Genomic DNA, 25,059 nt, shown 5'->3' with positions numbered 1-25,059 from the left:
TGCTAATATGTTAAGCATTACTTATACACAAAGCAAACTGTATAAGCTGGCAGCAATTGCCCAATTAACTCACCCCTGGCTTAGAGGCCCCTTCCCAACTCTCATCTTTCTCTCAGACCAGGGAATAGCTGACAGGCAGCCAGCATGAGAAGCCTCTCCTCTCCCAACTAACTGAACCAAAACGAGGGCTTCAAAGCTTCAAAGCATATAAATATATATATGAGCTTATTTTTGCAGAAACTAACAATAATCTTGACTACCAAAATGGCGCTCACAGGCCTTCTGGTACACTTTCACTGTTTGGTTCTACACATTGCAAAACTCTAAGTTCGTTTCTTCATGCATGGGAGGAACTGGTTTCTTTTATTAGTACCCCCCCCCCAATATCATTTTATTTTATTATCTTCTTAATTATGCTGTTTTAAAACTGCATTTTACATTCGTCTTCCTTTAGTAATGTTTTCTTTTGAAATGTTTAAGATAATTTTTTTTGTTAACTTTTGTGCGTTAAAAGTGCATTCTGCAATTGATTTCCTTTGCAATGTGTTATTCTGAACATCTTAAGGTAATATTTTAGCTTCCTGTTAATTATGTTGCTTTGAAGGCATGCTTTATCTTTGACTACCTTCGGTAATGTTTATTCTGGTTTGTTTGATGTTTTAATGTCTTGTAAACCACTTTGTGATTTTTTTACTTAAAAATATAAAGCTGTATAGAAATGAAATGAACGATAATAATAATATTAATAATAATAATAGTCTAGAAAACACTTTCCCCCTAAAAATAAACAATTATATAAAACAGAAGTCTCAGGATATTCAGTACCTAATAGCAGAATTTGCATTTATGTGGCTCATCCGTAAACATTAAGATTGCCACTATTAGCCAGGAAATAAACACAGTAAAAAAAGCTAGTTCAGCACATCGGACAGCTCCCAGGACTATTACCAGTCATTGGCTGCTTGTGATGGGGGAGAGGGGAGAGATTTTGGTCTTATTTTCGCATCTAAAGACCAGCTGAATGCTAGATTCAGCATCTAATCCTCTCACTGAATATTAAGAAAGTATTATACTATGAATTGTATATTATTCCATTTTCTATTGGTGTGGAAATGAACAGAGTTGGTCACTGAACAGTCACTAAAAAAAGAGAGGGAGAATTATCACTGGGACTTTAGGGCTGTGCACATCTCTTGTAAATTTCTGGTATGAGCACTGTCTAAGGCTTATCCTCCTCAGCTTAAGAAATCTGACCTGGCCACTGAAGGAGGTTGTCTGGCTGCAATTTTGATGGAAACAACTGCTTTGTTTGTTGGTTTCAATCAATACAATCCCTTAGTGCAAATTCCCAAGTTAAGCCTCAGGTTTCTAAGCTGATGGGAGCAAGCTAATAACTTTTAGTTCAATGTATCTCTTGGGGCACAGACACAAAAAAAGAAGACTTAAAAGAGATTTTGAAGTAATTTGGAACAATGACATAAAGAAAAACCCTCCACTGTCTTAGCCAATGCGAACTTTTTAAAATGTTGAAAATGTGTGTCTTTTAACTTGCAGGAGAGATTTGTCAAACTAAGCTTAGATCTGCTGTTCTAATCTCTATATCGGGCATAGGCAAACTTGGCCCTCCAGATGTTTTGAGACTGCAATTCCCATCATCCCTGACCACTGGTCCTGTTAGCTAGGGATGATGGGAGTTGTAGTCCCAAAACATCTGGAGGGCCAAGTTTGCCTACGCCTGCTCTATATGATATCCTCAGGGCTTTCTTTCAGCAGGAACTCACTAGAACTCAGTTCTGGCAACTTTCAGGTGGGCATCCTTGCCACTATAAGAGAAAGAAAGGAGGCATTCATGGTGAGTTCTGGCACCTGTTTTTCTAGAAAAATAGCACTGGATGCCATCCTATAGATGTGTCTAGGATGAATCACATTGCATCTACTGAGACTTACTCCCAAGTAAACGGATATAGGATGGCAACCTGGTGATGACAAGCAACAGTTCACAAGTCCTACCCAGCTTCACCCCAGGCAGCCTTGCAAACCTTCAAAGGCCATCAAAAGGCTCCACCACACGGCCTTGTGAGAGGGGCTACACAATAGATCTTAACTATTTCAGAAAAACCCCACCTTCATGGTGGTGGTGGGAACTGGGAAACCCTGATTCTTCTCATCACCCTGAAAGAAAAAGTAAGCCCCTGTGCAAGCTTTGTTGCTGCTGAAGTACCCCTCCTATCAGCCCCCACAAGTACGGCCAATGGCCAAGGATGATGGGATTTGTAATTCAGCAATATGGGGAGGCAAAGGTTCTCCCTACCTGCCCTATACTACAATATACTGCTAAATGTTTTAACATTGCCTTTTGGAACTTGGAAAGAAGCCCACATCTTGATAACATTAATAGCAACCGATACGGATGACACTTTCGGAATATTGTATAAGCTTCGGGGACAGTGCAGCTGGTCTCTCTGGCACATGTATTGCTTTGGGACTAGCTTCATTGCACATTGTTTTTACTGCCTTTAAAACTTTTTGCATTCCCCAGCCCCCAGGAGAATTAATCAGCCTCCCTTGGCCTCTCCCAAAATTCCTGCCTCGAGTCATTGGTGATGTTTGCAGTTAAAACCTGCATACAGCCTTCCCTGTCACCACCAGCACATGCACAAATTAGCATGTGGTCCTTTCCCATCTAGTTTGCAAAGCTGCTATGTGTTTCAACTGCACAGCTGAGGGTGGACCAGCAGATGCCCACAGAAACACCCGCTGCTTCAGATAAGCTCTGCGTGATCACATTATAGACCCTTCATCTATTATTCTCTGTTGAGAGTTTCATGTGGTTCCCCAGGTGGATTTTTTGCAGGGAGGAGTAGTGGAATAAACTTGTATAGCTACATCTAAGCTTACGCAGCTCAGTAATACCATGTGATCACTGCTACTTTGATTTATCAAAACACTATTTTTTAAAAAGCTGTGCAGACTTAGTACACTTTCTTTAAAAAAGAAAAAAGCAGTGACCCCAGGGGCTGAATTTGGGATATCGCGCAATTTAAAAAGCCCACAGCTATTAACCGTGTAGCCATTTCAGAAGAAACAAACAAACAATTAATAATAATAATAATAATAATAATAATAATAATAATAATAATATTGAGAATGGTGGCTTTTTTAAAAAGGGGGGTATAAATAGATAACATTTCACAAAAGCAGACCAGAGCCCCAATATCATATATTCCCCAGTAGTTTCTGACAACAGAACTATTCACCATATCTTTGGAGTGAATAATCGGCAAAGAAATTGAAATGCTCAACACACCAGGCTCTGTGTGTGTGTGTGTGCGCGCGCGTGCCCATTGAGTGGGAGAGATTTGGCGGAGCCATCTCTCTGTTTGGCTCTGTCAGCTGAGCTGGCCTCCTACTTGCCCCCAAACGTATCCTTAGACTGCAGTCCTGAACCTTTTTATTTGCAAGTAAGCCTCACTGAATTCAGTAGGACTTACATCTGAGTAGAGTTGTATAGGACTGCACTGTTATTTCTTAGCTGGAAATTGGCTGAAAGAGTTGGGTGAACATTTTTGCTTGCTGCACAGAGCACACAGGTGATTCTTTGGATGCCACTACAAAGGGCAGGGGGATCCCTCTCTATGCTGGAGTGATTTGCAGATAGGAATCTCACTCTTGACCGCTGCTTTCAACCAGTTGATTTACAAGGCTGAAGATGATAATCTACAAATTGACCAGAGAGGGTAGAGCAATTGGGCTGCACATCACATCCTTTGAATGAGCAAAGCCATGTGCCATGCAATCGCTCCCTTTGCCATCAATTGGCCAGCATTTTTCTGGCTTAGAAGAGAAGCAATGAGGCCCTAGTTGGTTAGAATGCATCATATTCATGATGTGTTCCCTAATTGATGGGGATCACATCATGGAGGAGGAAGTAGCAACCAAGGACAACAGTGGCTGTGAAAATGTCAAATAATAATCCCACAAAAGTTAAAAAGAAGGGGGGTTTAGAGGAACTATTCTGCCTTCCTGGAAAGGACAATGTTCCCTCTGAATACATTTGCAGGTAAACATTTGGTGCAATCCTGTTCTTAACCATGTTAACTTAGGAACACAACGAGAACATCTTTAAATTAATTCTGAGGAAGTAACAGAAGACAGGTGAACAGTGGAAATAGCTTGTCGTCACGATGCAGTGTGCATGCTAATTAATTTCCCACTCCTCAGATCATTCATCTTCAAATAAGACAAAAAAGAGCTAACAGTCTGCACTGGGATGAATCATGCTAGGTGGGACAGATGTGGTTACCAGAGGACACCTGTGGTCAAAAGTGACTCATCTCCAGTAAATGGCAACTTTTAAACTTTGTGAGAATATAATTTGTTGTTTAGCAACAAGATGGGTTTCTGTCAATAACCACATCCAGAATCCTCAAAATGATCATAGATCTTCTATGAAAGTGGCTTGATTTATTAAAGTATTTCTATATGCGGGTGGTGCTGTGAGTTAAACCACAGAGCCTAGGGCTTGCTGATCAGAAGGTCGGCAGTTCGAATCCCCACGATGGGGTGAGCTCCTGTTGCTCGGTCCCTGCTCCTGCCCACCTAGCAGTTCGAAAGCACACCAGTGCAAGTAGATAAATAGATACCGCTCCGGCGTGAAGGTAAATGGCGTTTCCGTGCGCTGCTCTGGTTCGCCAGAAGCAGCTTAGTCATGCTGGCCACATGACCCAGAAGTTGTATGTCAGCTCCCTCGGCCAATAAAGCAAGATGAGTGCCGCAACCCCAGAGTCAGCCACGACTGGACCTAATGGTCAGGGGTCCCTTTACCTTTTATATCACTTTTCACAAAATGTATGAAAATTTAAAACAACAAAGCTACATAAGAAATACGGATACATCATATAGCAAACCAAGAATAATTAAAACAAAAATCAGGTGAGGTGGAGATCAAGATATTTGGCCAGGGTAAGTAGGGAAAAAACTGTTTTAGCGGGACTTACTTCTGAGTAAACATGCATAGGATTGTACTGTTACTTGCAACAAGCTCATTCAGATCTTCTTAAAAGTAAGCTGAAGAGGCAATTCATAAAATGCCTTCTGGTACTTATTCTCTCTCCACTCGTGCAAGTCTGCTTACAGGAGCAGTGGAACACGAGCGATCTGGGAACTCATTCATTATGGCAAATGTGACTTCAGGGACGTTTCGCTGTTTCCTTGATCACAGGATTTGCTGCAACTGAGTTCCCAGTTCACACGATACATTGCTCAGGGGAGTAGACCCAGTTGAATGAGAAAGGCAGAGAGAGGAATAAAATGTGTGAGTCAGTTCTGGTCCGTAGATAAAAACAAGGAAGCAAGAACCACAACTGGCCGGTATTTCTGTTTTCCACTCTGCTTGTAATGAGTAACATCATTCCTATGGATCCAAAACTGCTAAAAAGCCTGGGAGATAAAAGAAAAGTATTTTCCTAGAGCTGAGAAAAATTGTAGTGTGGGCATCAGGCAAGTTTCCCTGGGGAGAGCATTCGAAAGGCAATGTACCCTGATAAATAAAGGACACAAAGAATCAAAGGAGGAATGGAAGATTTATGAAGGAATACATGGCACAATAGGACTTTCAAACTCCTTTGTCTATTACCAGACACAAGATGGAGGGAACACCTGGTGAGATTTTTTTTAAAAGAGATTGTGCTAAAAACAGATAAAAGGGTTCTGTTAAATGTTCAATTAATATGCTGAACTTATTGAAATAAAATGAGGTTAGTAATGATAAAATAGTGTTTAAACAGATGAGACACCAACATGAGACGATCCCTTGTTGTTAGGTTGCTTTTTCAAAGAAAAATCACAGAAACATAAGGAGGAAGCATATTGTGAAATCATTCTGACAGTTAAATCATCTGCATGCTTGGGAGAGCTCCCTAAAGCAGTCAGTAGTATTTACTCCCAGGTAAGTGTGTGTAAGGCTGCAGCCTGAGGGTGGCAGTTTGAGGTTGCATAGCACAAATGCAGCTATTATACATTAGACTGCATTTTATTGCACTCTCAAAATACTTCCGTATGGAATACCAAGTTTGAATTTGCTCACTCTGTAAGGTACACACTGATAGTTTATAAATCGACAACAGCCCAGTAGAAGTTTACAACCACAGCCAATCTCAATATTGCACTGTTACAGAGTCCTTTCATGAACTGTGTGCTAAACCACAGTAAATCAATCTATTGTTTTCTACTGGAAAGCTTGAAAGATAGATGCAGGAGTACCTGGTGTCCTGTTTAGGACTACAGTTCCCATCAGCACTAGCCAGCACAGTCAAGGGCTAGGAGTGGTAATCCAACAACATCTGGAGGGCACAATGTTGGCTACTCCTGTCATACAGGAAAAGTTTGTGGCACAAATAAAACATTGATAGGCTCCCCCTCCTCTTCAGAGCTGTTTACTAGAGACTTCAGATGCTGTTTACTGGAGACTTGAGACCCCATGTCAACCTTCTCCATAGCTTTGGAGAGCTCTCATTATGCAAAAAGAAAATTGCCATTCAGAGGGCTTTCTGAATGCGCTTTGTATTGTGATGCTTTTATAATACACAGAGGTACCATTCTTTGTATGCCCATGTACTTTTAATAAGAACACACAGTCTCTCTCCTTTTCTCTCGCCTTTTGTATATGTGGCAGAGACATAAAATACCTGAGTTACCTTTAATTTTCCTCCTGTTTTCACTAAAGCGATGGCTGGCAGCCAATTACCATCATTTAAATACTTAGCTGAATATAATTTTCAGTTTAGAAATATTTAGCCCGCTAGTGTGAGGTTTCTGTCAGGTCAGCTTCTCAGTTACAAATAGTCTTTGGAGTTTCTGCTGATAGTTTCACAGCAGTCTTGAACTGAGCACTGAATGTTCTTGGTTTTGTGGGGTGGTCAAGAGAGAGATAGAGAAGCCCTTCAAGAAGAAGAAGAAACCAGCTGCAGTCAGGGGATATAATAACATAAGAAGAGGGCCCTTTGAGTCCCCATGGTGGTCAAGCAGATGCCACTAGGAAACCAACCAACAGGATTTAAGCATAAGAATATTCTCCCGTTCAGTGGTTTTCAGCAACTGGTATTCAGAAGCATAGCTGCCCCCAACCGTGAAGGCAAAGTGTATCCATCATGGCTAAGAGCCATCAATAGTCTTCTCCTCCATGAATTTGTCTAATCTTATGAAGCTATCTACATTGGTGACCATCACTGCCTCCCGTGCAATCATGTTTCATAGTTTGAAGAATTGCTTTCTTTTATCTGTCCTGAATCTTCCAACACTCAGCTTCATTAGATGTCTACAAGACCAGAGCCATACCACCACTCTAGCAGCTTCTCTTGGCTCAGGACATGGTCTGTTATATTCCATGGTGAGCTACAATGGCAGGCTTTTCACGGCTGCCTGCTTCAAGGATTTTACATTTTCATACTGGTTCTTCACATGAACTTTGAAAACCATACAACTGAATGCTGGTAGAGATTCTGGTACTTGCATCCACCGACCGCACAGAATGGGCACAATCCTCTAGGAAGTTCATCTCCACAAGCCCCATTGAAATGAATGGGAGATGCACAAGAGCATGATGGAGCTGGGCTGAAGAACCTATCATGGAATCAGGCCCATGTTGATACCCAATTGGGAGTGCAATGGAAGTATCAATGGAAACATCTTGGGAGGAGCGTCCCAAAATATACATAAATGCAAACAAAAACCTAGCCAAGTAAGCCACATTGCACATGGTGGTTCCGCACGAGTCCCTGGCAACAATGTGGTTCAGCAGAGGACCAATGTGTACCAGAGCACCTGGACAGCCTGAAATAACTCATATGATTCTCCAAGTTAGAGACACATGGACTTCTGCAGTCCGTTAGACGAGCTCCTTCACACAAAGCATATTGAAACAAGATGGGGGTGCTAAGGAATGTTGAACACTGCATTACAGCTTGGGGGGGGGGGAATACTGTCACATTGCAAATGATCTTCCTGCAATTATTTTTCATGCATCTTACCCAGGCAAATCTCTCACACGAGAAAGAGATAGGATAAACAAATTGTCACACAAACATCTGAAGCACTGTTAAGCAGATTTGGATAATACTAGTATTAGCATCCTGGAGCTGATCTGACATGTTAATTAAAAGGTGCTGTTCCTTGTCTCACATGTGTTCCTGTTGGTAGGTTCTTATCAACAATGACAAGATTTATTAACACATTTGCACACACACGTATTCATATACGCACTTGAAAGTACAAAAAGTTGTACCATCCAGCTTCAACTGGCAAACCTCCTGAATGGTGAAAGTATAACATTCTTCAAGTAATGATGCTATAGAACTTTGACTTATGAACTGGAATTGCTTCTGTGCAAGTTATCACAAACTTTTAACACATCTGAATATGAATGGGAATCACAGTACACATCACTACAACCCACATTTTAGGAAGGGGGATTTGTGTTTTATTATATATTCATATACTCTTAGATACCCATAATCAGTTCATAGTTCAGTAGTCACTGGGGCCACAACTTAACACAATGCAACAATTCTTGTCTTTTGCCACAATGCTGCAGGTTGGAAAAACCCCTGTCGCAAACAAAGATGGGGAAACACACACAGTGCCATTGTAATGAATCTGAACCATCTATCAAAATGAGAAGCAAATACATGTATATTCAAAGTTTTGCTTTTAGAAGATATGCACCAAAACTATTACTTACAGCTGGAGAATATCAGTGGGCATGAATGTTTATCCATTGGGAAGTTGTGTAGCTGCAGCTGACATTCAGCGTTGATAGTAAGCCTGGAGGGAAACCAGGGAGCTATTACTGTCTCCGTATGATGACAAGTTAAAACAAGACAATATCTGGCGGTGTTTCCAATGCTCAATGGTGAAATTCTTTAAAATGCTTATTTAAAGTTGATGTTGGTGTAGGTTTAGTTGTATGTATTTGCTGATCTATGCAGTTTGCAGTAATATAGTTCTGGTTCATGTGTTACCAGTGGGAGCAAAAGAAACTTGGATGGTGGAAGGAACTGGCAGGTAGCATGACCTCAAAGAAAATGTACGGCACATTCTCCTCAGAAAAGTGTGAAAATAGTTTGACACATAGAGAGAACCCAGGCATTGACCAGAGGAGACAATCTTTCCCTTTGGTCCATGCCTTTAGGCCCCATCCTCAGGAGCTGGCTGAAGGAGTTTATATTAGCTTCCAGGACCAGGGTCAGTCCAAGCTGTGACACAACTATTTAAACAAACCAGGGAGCTGGCCAACTCCCACCTTCTATGTTAGAAGCACAATGTCAGCCTGCTAAAGAGGAGCAGTGAACCAGGCACTTTGTGAGAGGTGTTGTGGTGGGGCACCATTCTTTCTCCTTGTGAGAATTGCTTCTGCAGCTGGCAATGGGTGAATTGGGACACAGTTTATTTGTTAATATCTACAGTAAATTGCTGTGCAATTTCACTTCAAATTTTGCAACAGCATTTGAGAGTTTATGAACTCAGTTGAGAAGCTGATAGTACCTTAGAAGCTCACTTGGGGAGAGAACCAGAAAGTGACCTTTTCAAGGAAGTTATGATACATCTCAATTATATAATTTTTCACCCAAATCAAAAAAGGACACATGAGCTTAACAGGAAAAAGTACCTCAGGTATTCCTGAGGTCCCTGACTATGTCCATTTGATTGGTTGGTTGGTTTTGTAGCTTCTAAACGTTATGGCCATTTCTATCACTTGGCACTGAAAGCAGCTTACAAATAATGAAATATAACTTAATATAATGAGAAAATGCTCCAGATTCAAGGAAGTAATCTAAGCAAGATTATTGATACTCTCCTGCAGGGAGATGTGAAGCCAATCTTGGGAAGATCTACAAGAGTGAGGCAGTGGTGTGCAGTGAATTTTTTTGTAGGGGAAAAGTTAGGTCCAGAGGTTCCAGCTTGTGAGGGAGATTGAGGGGCTGGGGAGCTGCTGTCATGTGCGTGAGCATCACGACTCCCTCCTTAAGCCAGGCAGAAGCCTCCCGGGCTTTGGGAAGGAGGCACTAGACTTTAATACTCTAATTTACCAGGAACATTTAGGTAACCTAGTCCCCCTAGTCTGCTGACTACATGTTCCACCAGCCTCCTCCAGTCTGAGGGACACAAAATCCCTTATGAGGAACCTTCTGGGAGCTTCATGCCATGGGCAGGGCCAGACAAAAACAGTGCAATACAATGGATGCATCGTATCTTTGTAGAACAAGGCTCCATTCCAGCCATGCAAAAGCCAGTGGTTTCTGCTCACACATCCCTTCCCATCCTCCACCCAGACACGCAAGAGCTATTATCCTAGTTCAATGACTCATTCCAGCTGGGAGGATTTGGAGGTAGTTGGGTATGGAGGGACTGATACTAGCAGTCGATTAGGGCCAGAGAGAGATGCGGACTGAAGTGGGGTGTGGCCTAGGGAGATTCCTGAGAGCCAGATAGAAAGGCCTGGAAGACTGTAATCAGGCCCCATAACCAAAATCCCCCCCTACCCCTGAGCTAGGATATAATATGTTCGCTATCAACCAAGGAGGGAATAGTGAATTCAGTGGCGTAGCGTGGGTTGTCAGCACCCGGGGCAAGGCAAGTAATTTGCGCCCCCTAACCCGTGGATTTTAGCACTCGAGTGCGAGCGCGCCCTCGGATTTTTCCGGTAACACTTGACTTTATAGAATCATAGAATCGTAGAGTCGGAAGGGACCCAATGGTCATCTAGTCCAACCCCCTGTGGTGATGATGATGATGATGATGATGATACATTTTATTTATACCCCGCCCTCCCCAGCCAGAGCCGGGCTCAGGGCGGCTAACACCGGTAAAATTACAATAGAAACATAATGGGGGGAGGGACCAATTAAAAATACAGGTTAAAATGCAATTTGAAAAGCAGCCTCATTTTAAAAGTAGCCCACAAATCAAAACTGTAAGGGGAGGGAAGACATAAGGGTCCCACTGAGTCCAAACCAAAGGCCAGGTGGAACAGCTCTGTCTTGCAGGCCCTGAGGAAAGATGCAGGACCACGCAGCTGTCCCATGCGGGGATCGAACCTGCAACCTTGACATCCCTATTTCCATAGGGTTCGGGTTTCCGAGTGGCTAGTGAAACCAAGCTGGATGGGGAGGGGAAGCCACAAACATGAGTCTGACCAAACTGCGGGAAGCAGTGGAAGACAGGAGTGCCTGGCGTGCTCTGGTCCAGGGGGTCACGAAGAGTCAGACACGACTAAATGACTAAACAACAACAACAACAACAACAATAATAATAATGTATGAAGTTACATTGAAAGACCTACATTGGCTCCCTGTACGTTTCTGAGCACAATTCAAAGTGTTGGTGTTGACCTTTAAAGCCCTAAACGGCCTCGGCCCAGTAGACCTGAAGGGGCGTCTCCACCCCCATCATTCTGCCCGGACACTGAGGTCCAGCGCCGAGGGCCTTCTGGCGGTTCCCTCCCTGCAAGAAGTGAGGTTACAGGGAAGCAGGCAGAGGGCCTTCTCAGTAGTGGCACCTGCCCTGTGGAACGCCCTCCCACCAGATGTCAAAGAGAAGAACAACTACCAGACTTTTAGAAGACATCCGAAGGCAGCCCTGTTTAGGGAAGCTTTTAATGTTTGACGTATTAATATTTTTTTGGAAGCCGCCCAGAGTGGCTGGGGAAGCCCAGCCAGATGGGCAGGGTATAAATAATTTATTTTTATTTTTATTTGACACCACCCAAGCCAAGGAGATAAGTAACTCTACAACTTCAGAAGTCATCTGAAGGGAAGTTTTTTTAAATGTTTCATGTTTTATTATATTTTTATCCAAGGTGACTGGGGCAGCCCAGTCAGATGGGAAGGGTATAAATAATAAAATTATTATTATTATTATTATGGAATAGGGCGTCTCAATTTTCTTTGATGAAATGTTGCAAGGTATTCCGATTAATGCTTTTTATAGGATATTGGACACGGTGCGAGTTTATGGCTGCCAAGTATTGGCCTGAAAGGAAGCGCAGCCGGCGTCAGGGAACTGCTGGAGGATGGAGCTTGCAAGTGTTAGAATGCAAAACGTGGACAGGTTCAGGCACGCAAGAAGGTGGGGGAAAGGGGAGCCCGGATGGCTCAGTTTAAGAGCACGGCGTTGATAAGGCCAAGGTTGCAGGTTCGATCCCTTGTAGGGGGGCAGCGGCGTATTACTGCATTGCAGCGGGTGGGACTAGATGACCCTCAGCTCCCTTCCAGCTTGACAGATTCTATGAAAGCGCATGGAGCGCAGAAGTTGCATTGCAAGTAGTACGCAGGGAGGGGTGCAAGGGTTGCAGAGAGAGAGCCCTCCGCTGGACAACTGACCCGGCCGGGCTCTGTTTCCCAGGGAAGCAAGAAGTTGCAATCCAAAGTTGCAGAAGCGCCCTGCTCCTTCTTCCAAGGAGGGAAACGCTCCTGCGGAGGCGAGAGGCAGCGAGGAGGCGACGAGGTGAGGCTTTTGTGAGGTAGGGAGAGGAAAGACGGGGGAGGGAACCCAAGGAGGATTTGCACGAGAGGGAATGAAGGGGAAACGCGCCTCCCACACGGAGCACTTTTCCCCGGGAAATGCACGGGGTGGGGTCGTGGCTGATCCGTGCTGCGCGCTCGCATCGTGCGGCCCAAAGTGCTGCAGGATCGCCAATGCAAGACCCCCTTTTAAAACCTCCCCCTCCCCCAGCTCTGGAAAAAAAGGGGGAAGGGGATGGCGTCGGCGTCAGGATGCGGAGGCTGCCCGTGCCCGGCCAGGCGTTGGTGGCGGCGTCAGCGCTGCTGCAGCGGCTGCTCCTCCTGCGAGCAGTGAGTGGAGCACAGCCGCAGCGGCGGCGGGGGGCGCGCGCGCGCCAAGGCGCAAGGCTGGCGGCGGCGGCAGGGAGCCCGGCGGAGGAAGGAACTTGTCCCTTCCCTCTGGACTCGCGCCCCCCGCAGATGTTGCGCCCGGTGCGGCTGGCACCCCTGGCACCCCCCACGCTACGCCACTGAGTGAATTCAATCTAGAATGCGCTATAGAAAGGCCCAAACAGAAGATACTGACTAAATAAAACAAATATACAACAATGAAAACTATAGTTAAAATCAAAACAAAATGAGCAGCATCTATAACAAATAATGCCCCTCCTCCAAGACAATTCCAGCTATGATCCAAATGCCCGGATGAAAAACAACAACAAAAAAAGCATTTAGTCTTTATTTAAATATTTATGCTTTGGAGACAAACCTGATATCACCTGGGAGGAAGTTCTTCTGCATGTGGGGATGCCACCACAGATAAGATACAGACCATTTTTTAAAACAGTATCTAATAATAGTGAATGGGAATTGGGTCTTCAGAAGCTACATGATAGCACCACATGCTAGAGAAGGAAATGAAGGAGCCAGACATGGTTGGACTACAAGGATCATCTACGCTGCATCATAAAGGCATTTCAGCTTCTACCAAGCTATAAGATATGCACAACTTTATTACCCATATCCATATCTGTGTGTGCACATCAATCTGCACATGTATCTCTATGTGCCCAGTAATACCCCCTCTACTGAAGCAACTGGCAAATATTCAAGGTCAGAGGGGGGTTATTGGGTTGTTCTTGTTTCCATGTTTATTATGTATTTTGTGTTTTTATATTGTGTTTTCTTATGTTGTGAACCACCCTGAGACCTGTGGGTATAGGGCGGTAAACCCATTTAACAAATAAAATTAATAATAATGTCAATACCCTACAAATGTTGCCAACTGGTTGGTCAGAGCATTAAAGGCTAACATTTGAGAGTTTGGTTTTGGTTCAGTTTTGGGACTGCAATTTATATGAAGGATAGCAAACCTTGTCATATCTGACCACAAAGATGTTGCTGTGTGCATCAGCACAACCCATTATGTGGGTCATCAGATCAACTTAATGCATTTCTAGAGGAACAGGTTGCCCAAAGAGTTTAACTCATTCCAGATCTAGGTCAAGATCTCGAGGATGATGCCAAATTTAAGCCAAAGTCTGCCTGCCTCCAGACATTATTTTATAAAGCGTGTTCTCCCTTGTGGAGAGCACGTGTTGCGGTGGGGGCTGACGAGACACCTCACTGTTGCTAGGCAAAAGAGTTTGGCCATCTTTTAAGCAGGGGTGGGCTGTTACTGGGGAAATTTATATGTTGCCATTTATTGATTGACAGCCCTATTTGTTAAATACATTGCATGCAGCGACGAACTTCCTCTTTTCGTTGTGTGCTTCGGATCACCCTCCCTCCCTCCCTAATGTTAGGCTGTTTGCTTGACCTTGCTATGCCTGTCATGGGCTTGTCTGCTTTTGGGGCAGGGGCCCACTAGGAATTTTGTCCATTTGGCAGATTGGCTGGTGCCATTTGGTTTTTGCCTACTGTGTAGCAATTCGTCACAACTTGTAAGGTTGCGGTTAGGCATTGGTTTGGGAATTGGTTGGTGGAGGGGTATGGATTTGGATGTGCCTGCCCCTCCAAAATGCTGCTGCAAGGGTTTTCCATTAAAGGAACCCAGGGGCTCACCATGCTTTTCTCCGAAACCCCCTGGCAAGGGGCTAGGGCCCCACGCAAGCCCCTGGGAGCATTCTGGGGAGAGGTGAGGCATGGTTCCCAATCCCGTCTCTCTCCCCAGGTGACTTACCCTTTCTGACTTTGTGGGGGGTGTGAATGTCAGAACTGTCCCTGTGCGGGGTCAGTTAGTCGCTACCAATGCCTAAGCAACCACTCACATTGCTGTAATTTTAATAAAATTGTGGCCAAAATTATGCCAAAAACAAAAATTAAGTGTCATTGTGTTTTTATTTGGGGTGTCTTGGGGACCTCAATGCGCAAAGTTTAAATGATGTGAAAGGGACAAACATTAACTTCCTACCTTAGAGTATACAGGATCTTCCCATCATTCCATATTCTCAGGAGCTGATTAGGTGTAGTAATCCAATGAGCTTCTGCAGTTTTAGAATTCCTGAAGATTGTATCTGGGATCCATATTAACCCAACCATATTGCTGTTCAGGGTGAGACTTCTTTTCATGGTGCTGTTAAAACGAAGACGGCTGTCAGTCCATGTCTGAGCAAAAAAAATATCAATTTGGTATTCCTGCAATGAAAGCAGATTAGAACTAATTATTTACAATTCAAAAGAACAGAACACCAGTTTGTAAATATATTAACATTTCACTTAAAACAATCCTTTATTTCTGCCCCCCCTTCCAGAAATAAAGAGGTAATATACTTGGCTTAACTTGTACCACAGCTTTATCAATAGATAACAATAATCTGCCAAAAAATGCTGAAAGGCTGAGTGCAAACTGGTTTTGTCTGAAAGCAGAAGCTGCCTCACAACCTCTCTCTACTTTCCCAATTGAGGGTGGGCTTGATTCTGCAGTATATAAATTTTGTTAAATACTTAAATAATAGGACTGTGATGGTATTCTGGAGGGGGGAGACTACTATTTGCATTACACATACAAACACCCACTTCCAGTGGCCGCCATATAAGTATTATATCACTGTAACTGTTCCGTTCTCAAGATTGCCTTGTTCCTTAGTATTCCCAAAAGGAACCATGGCAGCTGGTTTGTACCAATAGATCATGTTTTCCATTTATAGTTATAATCAGTGCTTTTTTTCTTTTAAAAAAATGTTTAGGGGTACTTGCATTTTGACTCAGGAAAATCACCATTTTATAGTTCAAATTGGGAAAAATAAATACAATAAATGGACAAAAGTACAAAGATTCACAAAATGTTTAGGGGAGTGCATACCCCTGTGTCCCCCCAGGAAAAAAAGCACTGGTTATAATGCTTTCTGGTGATGCCCCTGCTGTGGGAACCATTATCTGAAAACATGTTAAGATATGTTTTCAAGAGTTCACTCAATGTTCCTGCTGTACAACGTTCATTTGTTGAAGTGGTGCTTTGGGGAGAAGACCAGTTTACTGGATTATTTCTCCTGATTCTAAAACTGCCAAAGCACCTATCTGTGCAGTGTAATCCTCACGACTCCTCTGTTCAAGAAACACTGCCGTGTAGGGCAAAATATTTAAGAAACATTTTAATTTGTGGTCTTGAACATCCCCTCTGCCTTTTTTGCATGCATGCATGCATGCACACAAACACATTATAAAACACAGAACCCCTTGGAAGCAAAATAAAGACTTTAATTCATGAGGGAAAAGATTATGCGAACTTAATAATAATTTCTTTATTTCTAAAAAATACAGTTGGCAATAAAACACATAGAAATGCTCCTTCCCATCACTAATTACCTGGCTGACATTAGAGGTAATAGCAATGTTCTCTCCAACTTCCTCAAATTACAAAAGTTACCATCTGTTGTCATAGTAACTCTCCCCCCCCCCTTTCTATCACAGCAACAGTTTCCTCAGTTGCTATAGAAACATATTACAACAGGTTCCTCTTTACAATACTGCCACTGTTCTTTCTCCATACTGAAGAATCTGGTCCTTGCCACTGATGACTATCTCTGTACATGACACTGGAATCTCCTAAAAGTGTGTCTTGTGCAAATTTATCACACAGTGGATTGCCCAGTTAGCCTGTACCAGTGCTGCAGTTAGTTGGAATCTGTAAAAACACAGATGCATGAGGCTAGTTTCAAAATTAATGCTTGTCTCTAGTAGAGTTTGGATTTGATATCCCGCTTTATCACTACCCTAAGGAGTCTCGAAGCGGCTAACATTCTCCTTTCCCTTCCTCCCCAACAAGAAACACTCTGTGAGGTGAGTGGGGCTGAGAGACTTCAAAGAAGTGTGACTGGCCCAAGGTCACCCAGCAGCTGCATGTGGAGGAGCGGAGACGCGAACCCGGTTCCCCAGATTACGAGACTACCGCTCTTAACCACTACGTCACACTGGCTCTCTAGTATACATTTAATGCCTGTTTTAAGCCCATTTCGCTCCAAATCAATCATGAGACTTGCAACATGGTTTTCTAACTACTGAATCAATATAATTTACATTACAAATACAAGGATATTTTGAACACAACTGTTCAGTAAGACTAGAAGAGCAAACTCAGGTTGCGCAATTAAAGGGCACCTGGTGCTCTTGTGCAACAAACCTGTTTCAGAAAGCAAAGCATGGCAAAACAGAACCATAAGGAAAGTGATGGATAGATAAAGAGGAAAGTATAGTCTCCTTTCAAACAAATTAGAATTGGTCAGTGAATGGGTCAATGCCACAAAACTTCCACGCAAACTTTCTGTGAACAAATCAGGATGAATGCTCAATATTCAGATAATCTAGATTAGGTTCAATAAATAGCTATTACCAACATCATAGGTAAAGGTAAAGGGACCCGACCATTAGGTCCAGTCATGACCGACTCTGGGGTTGTGGTGCTCATCTCACTTTATTGGCCGAGGGAGCCGGCGTACAGCTTCTGGCGAACCAGAGCAGCGCACGGAAACACAGTTTACCTTCCCACCAGAGAGGTACCTATTTATCTACTTAAACTTTGACGTGCTTTCGAACTGCTAGGTTGGCAGGAGCAGGGACCGAGCAATGGGAGCTCACCCCGTCGCGGGGATAAGAACCGCCAACCTTCTGATCGGCAACTCCTAGGCTCTGTGGTTTAACTCACAGCACTACCCGCGTCCCAACCAACATCATAGCTTATCCCAATTAAAATACTCCAAGTGATTGCTGAGAATAAGAGAACCCTGGTGGTTTTAGGAGTGCAATCCTAATCTGCAGACTGATTGGTTAGAAGGTATTTGGATGCGGTGGAAGTGCCTCTCTGCCAAATCCACCACAGAGGATGCTGGTACACCTGTGGAAAGTCAGAAGAAAGCACTGGTGCAGCTTAAAATTGGCTGCCTGCCAGCTCTGAATTCACAATTAAGTAACTTTGTACTAATGGTGCAACTGCTTGAATTGATTCTAACTCTACCCATTATGGCCTCGTGTCTTGCAGCCCTCCAGCTCTAATCAAATACAAACACCAAAGGTAAATGGAAATTTAATCAGCAGTCAGAAATTGTCCAGATTTACCCATTAGTCAAACCTCTTGAGAAAATCAAAAAATCAACTCTAAGAACGTCTTCGTGTTTCAGTTGTATTTTGTAATTAAAGTGTTTTCCTTTTGCCCTCGTAAGGGAAGCAGCATACTTTGGCCCAGTATTTGTGGCTGCAGCATGGAGTCTATTATGGCTGTCAGAGACCATTATTCCCTATTAATGCTTCAAAATGCTCTCTGTTGCTCTGACAGATCTCAGGGGCAACTTTAAATACGAGGCAACACACCTCTTCAAATGACAGTTCCTGGCACTACATGAAAGCTCTCTCAGAACTCTGTTAATTTATTTATTATTATTATTATTTAAGAAACATAATCACTGGTGAGATAATGGGTAACTTTTGAAGATAACTCAAGCATCCACCCATTCTTCATGGCAACAGAAGGTGGTCCCATACCTTAGCAGAAGAAATAATGAGGGTTACCTCTGAGAAATTTAACTGAATTTCCCCTGCCTTCCCTAAGAATATTGCCTGAGGAGAAACTCCCAAAGATGTTCAGAGCATCATTTACCCCCAAGGAGGCTTTCTGACACCTGCCACTCACTTTCCCTTCAAGGTGAGGTTTCACTTTTCCCTTTGTTGAAGGGAAGGGTTAGCACAAGTAAAGCTCAAGACTGAAGGAACGGGGGCGTCTGATCAAGGTGAAGTTTGCCCACTATGCGTTTTACTCTTGTAATTCATTTGAGCAAAAGTGCTCACGTAGCCAAGTAACCCTACTTGGATTTCTGACCCTATCCCCAACTCTGATTTAGGAAACCTCGCTCAGGTTGGTCTAGTTGACAGCACACTGTTAGCCCAGACCTCACACATGCACTCTGTTATTTCTCCTGGAAACTCACCACCAGTTCTGATGGTAGGTTCCTAGTCACCTTTTAAAGATCAGCCAAGAGGGCTTCCCTTCGTAATGCCACCTCTGCACTAACTCTCCACAGCAAGGACTCACAGAAAGGTGTCCCCTCTGGCTGCCTTTCAGCAATGAAATTCCCATCCCTGGGAGACTTGCCAAATGGGATCCATATTTAATGCAATGATTTAACAGCATTTTATCTATGCTTCATATTGAATGTAACTTGTACCAAGCTTCTGAGATTAGGTAATGCAATAAATAGAGAGGTGAAGTTCAGTGGCCCGCTATTAAAATCTTTGCAATTCTAAAACGACTAGATGGTTCTAAAAAGGTTAGACTGCAGCTATGTACACGTGGCATTTAATTCCAGAATCAATGGAGACTGAGTACTTGTTTTTTCTACATAGTCCACACCCAATGAAGATCCATTGCATTAAAATTTTTTTTTTTGTCCCTAACAGCTCATTGGAGATTAATTCTGCATTAGGCTGCAGTGTGTCTATTTAAAAACCAATGAAAATTGATGCAGGTGCAACTACCCAGTGATTTTGCGAGTAGGCATACAGTATCTCAAGATCACAATTAGCACTTCCTTATTCTTTCACCTGGGGTATGTGAAGGGAGGAAAAGGCATGGGTAACCTGATCAAGGGGAGTTTTCAAATGTGTACCAAGTGATCACACCCTTATAGAAGGCAGGATCTAGAAGTCACAGAATCATAGATTTTGACGGGACTCTGAGCATCATCTAGTTCAACCCCCTGCAATGCAGAAATATGCAACTGGATCAAACCTGCAACCATGGCATTATCAGCATCATGCTCTTAACCAACTGAGCTACCGATCAATCTAGACTGAAAGCAGCACGTTGAAGATGAGCGTGAACTCTTTTGGAATGAGAAAAAACTGCATTGTTGTGTGACAAATGGGATAGCGGGGACACAGCCTGAAAATACAACTAACAGGTTGCTTTTGACAATCTCTGCAGGGTGAACAGATTCAAAGGACAACAAGAGTCCTGGGTTTCAAACAGATCCTGAGAAAATGAAGTTTCAGTAAATGGGAAAAACTCATCCCTGCAACTGTTAAGGGAGCAGGGGCCCTGTTCTCTTTTGCATCTGGTGCTCACCCTTGAACTTTGCTAGCTATAGGAATCTGACCTCATGCACCGTACTAGTATCACACTCAGGCGTCTCTGCTTGAGGATATAGATGCCTGTGGAGCAATAATTGGTGTTGGGCCAGTAGGCTGCTCATTGGGCTAATTATTTGGGGAATATTTTTCTCCTATCACATTAATTTTTTTTAAGCCATTTGTCCTCTGATGTCTTTGATTTGAGGATTAGCATGCAGCATCAATGTACAGTCCAAACAGAAACAGCTCCAAATACTGTTAGTGGTGGTAGTGAAGGATTAGAGTGGGAGCTTGGTGCAATCTTCTATCAAGATGATAACATACCACCTTGCAAGCCAAGCAACCGAATTATCAGGATGAAAAACAATCAAATCAAAGCCAGTGATTAAAGCCAAGCACCTGTTGTCCCAAATGAGAACTGGAAATATACTAATACATTGCAAAATCAGCTCTGCATCTTTCAGAGACTTAAATTTAGTGTCTCATCACAGATGGGCAACATCTCCTTACAAAAGCAGTTTGATGAAAGCCATACAAGCAAGTGTTATCTGCATAAGAATCTGATTTTTAAAACGACCAGAAACATTTAAAATTGTGAACAGTAGAGGCTCAAATTCAGCTCAAATCCACTATATCTACAGTCCCATATTCACTTGCTTGAGAGGAAGCCTTGTTAAACTAAATGTAACTTACTCTTGATCAGGCACATATAGGATTGTGTTCAGATGTTCATTTAGCTCACTATCAGCTACAGAACTATTAGTTCACTGTGAGCTGAATATTTGCTTTTTGTACACCCATGTCATTCAAATACATTAATTATCCATTCCACACAAAAAGTCCACAAGGGGTTCTCTAGTTTTTATTATTAATAAGTATCAACAATATTTTTCTCTAACCATACCTAACAACTTTGCCTCCAGTAGCTTCAGCAGCCTTGTCTCCATATTAAAGAATAAAAAATCTTTTTGTCTTTGTTCACATAAGGGTGTCTCCACTGTGGTCATATGTTAAAATAATATTTTGTAGTTATTTAGTTATTGTGTATTCATTAATTCACATCCAGTTCCATATCTTCCAGTCCTATTTCTTGTTGCATTTGCTGTGGTTTTCCATCTTTTTTTTTTAAAAAAACCCATCTCTTCCATTTATGCTCCTTCCACTCTTTTCCCAAGAAAAGCTTGGTAGCTTTTCCCTCTGAATTTAATCCAAATTGTACACAGAGTCCTTTCTCTCTCAACTCTAACTCTGTCCGTGTTGTAGTCCTGTGCTGCCAGTCACAGCAGAGCTCTGTGGAGGGAGAAGCCAGCCAACCACCCAAGTCTCAGGGAGGTACTTGCCTGGAGGCAGAATCCGTATAAAAGGTCCAGTTCTAAGGTCAGGAGTATCTCAGTTCATGTAGTCAGATGATCCAGGAGTCAAGAAAGCCAAGGGTCCAAGGTCACAAGAAGCAAGAAGCAGCAAGGTTTGAGCAGTAATAACAAATGTTGTTTCCAGCAACTGACTTGAGGATGGGAAAGCTAGAGCCAGCTGGTTCTCATCAGGAGCAAGAAGGCTGATCAGCCGCAGGTGGAGTCACTTCGCCTTCTGCTCCAGGCTGCTGCTCAGCAGGTGAAGCCGACTCCTGGCCCATGACAGCCAGCTCAGTATGTATCTTCACCTCTCCATCCATGGCTTCATCCTAGTCCTCCAACATCACAGCTCTGCCATTTGGTTGTTTCATTGCTGTAGACACCTGTGTGAAGGACTTCTCCATTTCATCATCTGCTGCCTCCAGCTCTACCATTTCACTCTCTGTACTGGCAATCCTTTATCAATAATGCTCTCCAAAGCCTCTGTGTCTTCTTTAAATCCACTTTCCATTTTATCCTTCTGTGGTCCATTTTCATTCACCATTTCATCAATCCCATCTCTTTTATTTGTTCCTTGAATAATTGCTGCAAGGTGCCAACAGTCAATGGAGTGTCCAAGGATGTATTTGCCATATTGGGTGTTCTTGGTCTTATTAACAGCTCAACTCCACTTTAAGAACTTCCATCTCCCGTCCCCACCTTAGGGTCTTTACAGCTTTCCTTATTAATCCATGTTCCTTTCCCACAAGGCGAGGTGTCATAAAGATTGCTAGAGAAATGGAGGCCTGCTGCCCATATGTCTTGAGGGCTTATGCATGGTTTGGGGGCACAATTTTATTTCCTCCATTCTAGGTCACTCACTCCCAATCTAAGTTTCTAGGAGCCCAAATTTCTCAATCTCCTGACATAGAAAACGGCTTTTACAGAATCTCAGAGGTTGATCCCTTGTACACTCTATTTTCCTTGAGCAAATTTGACAGGCAAGAATAATGACTTGGCTATCTTTAATAACCATATAATTATCTCTGTCAATGAGCTGTTGACAGAAGGTATTCAGCCTGCCATGTTCCTCCCCTGGAAGTCCCCGCTCTGTGATCTTCAGATGAAGGATGGCATATTAACTAACTAACTAACTAACTAACTAACTAACTAACTAACCTACCTCAGTCACTCACTCACACAGGGAAAAGTGAGGGTTGTGTCTTGGGAAGATGGGGTGTGGCCTAGAAGGAAATGCAGCCCTTAGCTGAAACAAGTTACACCCATCTCTTTAGACAATGGCTGCCAAGAGTTTCTGGCATGACAAATTGCTGGCTATGGCAGACTTTTTCCTCTGCTAAATGGTGCATCTTTTTTCATATGCAGCCTTGCTCTTCCTTGTTGTTTCTCACAGACAATCGTCACAAGCCATCATTTGTATTCGTAAAGACGCTCTTTTGTCTGCTTTAAAATTCATTCTCAGTTGCACTTGCTGTGGCTTCATTGGTAATCCATTTCATGCAGGCTTCATTCTGTACATAAGAAAGCCGGAAACTATTGTTTGATTCACATTACATCTTCTTATTTTCCAGCCGGTTACCCCATCTCACTGACTGAGTGCACTCATCTTGTCTTTGCCCTGTGGATCCTTTTGAGTCCTTCCGGATAGCATTTCAAACCAGTGGTTTTCAAAATTCTCAGAAGCACAATCTATAAAACTCACACCTTCCGGTGCTTTACAGACAACCACCACCACCACCACCACCACCAGGGATCTGTGTGATTGTAGCACCCCCTACAATTTATTTAGAACATTCATTTCTTACTAATCCCCCAGGGAGCTCTGGGGTGGGATTACATGGCCTTACTTTCCTCATTGCATCCTCCTAGAAATCCAGTGGGGTGTTTTTGACAGAGAGAAACTGACTCAGTGTGCTTCATGGCCAAATGGGAATTTGAACTCTGGTCTCCTAGATCGTAGTCCAACATTTTAGTCACTATACCACACTGCCTTCCACTAAGGATCACTGCCTTCTCCTTCTCACCCTGTTACACATTGCTGAAGGCTCCCTCATGCCTGCTGTATGTTGTATTCATTTATTCTGAAATTGGGGCACTATGGAGGCTTCCTATTCTGTGCAAACAGTGACATGTGACAAGGCCTTCTCTGTAGTGGCCCCACCCTGACTCTAGAATTCTCTTCCTCTGGAAGTCTGGGCAGCAGCGACTCCCACTGATGTGTTAAAAACAATTCTATTATCTTTCCTTCTGGAATTAACTTGTAGCCACCAGTGCTTGTTTGGCCTTGGGCTGTTACTCTGCTATGGTTTTATAAATTACATTGTTGGAACATTCATTTACATCTTCTGCTCATTGGATTTTTGTACAACCTGGAAATCTCCCTAGGATCCTGTTGTCATGATGAAGGGTGGAATACTGATTCTGAAAAATAAATAATTCCAGCTTTGGGAGTGTATGGGTCATGAGGGGTCTTGCTGTTGCTTCCTGTGCTATTTGGATATAAAACAACAACAACTGCATGTTAATTGCACTTAATTGTGTAACATCATTATCAAGGTGTTGTTATGATTCCCATCATCCTGGACCAACCTTACTGGCAAGGACTGATGTGAGTTGGTCCAACAACATATGGTGGACCATATGGTACCCATCCTGGACTAGAGGATGCTGCCTTTGAAAAGTCACTTTGCCCAACTTTTTATGCCCAGGTGGACAGGTAATATAGTTTGCACACCACTCCAGAATCAACCATATTCTCCTTTCTATCAGCAATATGACTCCTCTTTACCTTTTAAACCTTCCTGTTTCAGGGGACTATCTGGCAGGAGTTCTAGTAGAAATCTGGCAGTGTACATGCACCTGGTTCTAATCCACATTCGCTCGGTGTGTTTGTTTTAAAAGTAGTAGTACCTCTTCTGCGCTTTTTAAAGGGGTGGGCAAAAACGGGCTGAAAATCTAAATGAAATGGTTTGAGCATTCTGATGTATATCAGTCTCTAAAAAATGAAGTTCAGATCCACAAAGACATCGTGAGATATTAGAACACTGAAAGAAAGGGAAAAGTTGCATTTCTTTATGGTCTAGACTTCTTTTTTTAAAATGTTCTACACAGTAGTAACAGTGTTTATCTCTGGAATTACAAAGAGCCAGGTGCCTGGTTTCAAAGTGCTGTTTAATGATTCTGTTCTGCCGTCCCCTTGATTGTTTCTCCACCTAATATTTGATTGGCTTTATATACAAGTATTCATCTTATGATAACGATTTCTAATCAGTTTGGCTTCAGCATTTCCATTACAGGCAAAAATTGTCTGATTTTATCGCTTCTGTTTATCTGAATTGTGTTGGTTGTTCGGGCCCTTTATCAAGTAGCTGCAGGTTTGAATTGCAAGCTGCAATACTTTTTGTCTTTTGTGGGTGTCGATGTCAGGGTTATCAGATCCACCGGCTAACTGGTACATAAAGCTGGCTCAGCCATTCCACAATCGTCCTTGGTGAGAAAGAATTGTACCATTGCACATTGCGTTATTAAAGTGCACTATTATACTGAACTCCTTGCCACTAGGCTGAGGCCATCAAAGGAATGTGTGGGAGGGAAATTACAGCTACTTGCGTCTGCATTTCGAGAGCAGCGATGATAGATTGAATTACTTG

General features: G+C 42.9%; 1 protein-coding gene across 3 annotated transcripts in view; it reads right to left on the bottom strand.

The window, feature by feature from the left end:
• The window catches only part of GABRG3 (gamma-aminobutyric acid type A receptor subunit gamma3), a 317,527-nt gene that overhangs the window by 122,274 nt on the left and 170,194 nt on the right, over positions 1–25,059 (bottom strand). For 2 of the 3 annotated variants that reach the window (XM_083501730.1, XM_083501729.1), the window contains exons 4-5: positions 14,911–15,134; positions 8,738–8,820 (exon numbers count right to left, since the gene is read on the bottom strand). In XM_083501730.1, coding sequence (XP_083357856.1) covers positions 8,738–8,820; positions 14,911–15,134 — 307 coding nt within the window. Of the gene's footprint in view, positions 1–8,737; positions 8,821–14,910; positions 15,135–16,304; positions 16,385–25,059 lie in introns of those variants that run through there. The other variant, XM_083501731.1, reaches the window with a different exon arrangement.

This window comes from Podarcis liolepis, assembly GCF_965112155.1.
Source record: "Podarcis liolepis genome assembly, chromosome: 4".
Lineage (NCBI taxonomy): Eukaryota > Metazoa > Chordata > Lepidosauria > Squamata > Lacertidae > Podarcis > Podarcis liolepis.
Note: the sequence above shows the minus strand (reverse complement) of the source record. Positions and strands in the feature narration are given on the sequence as shown.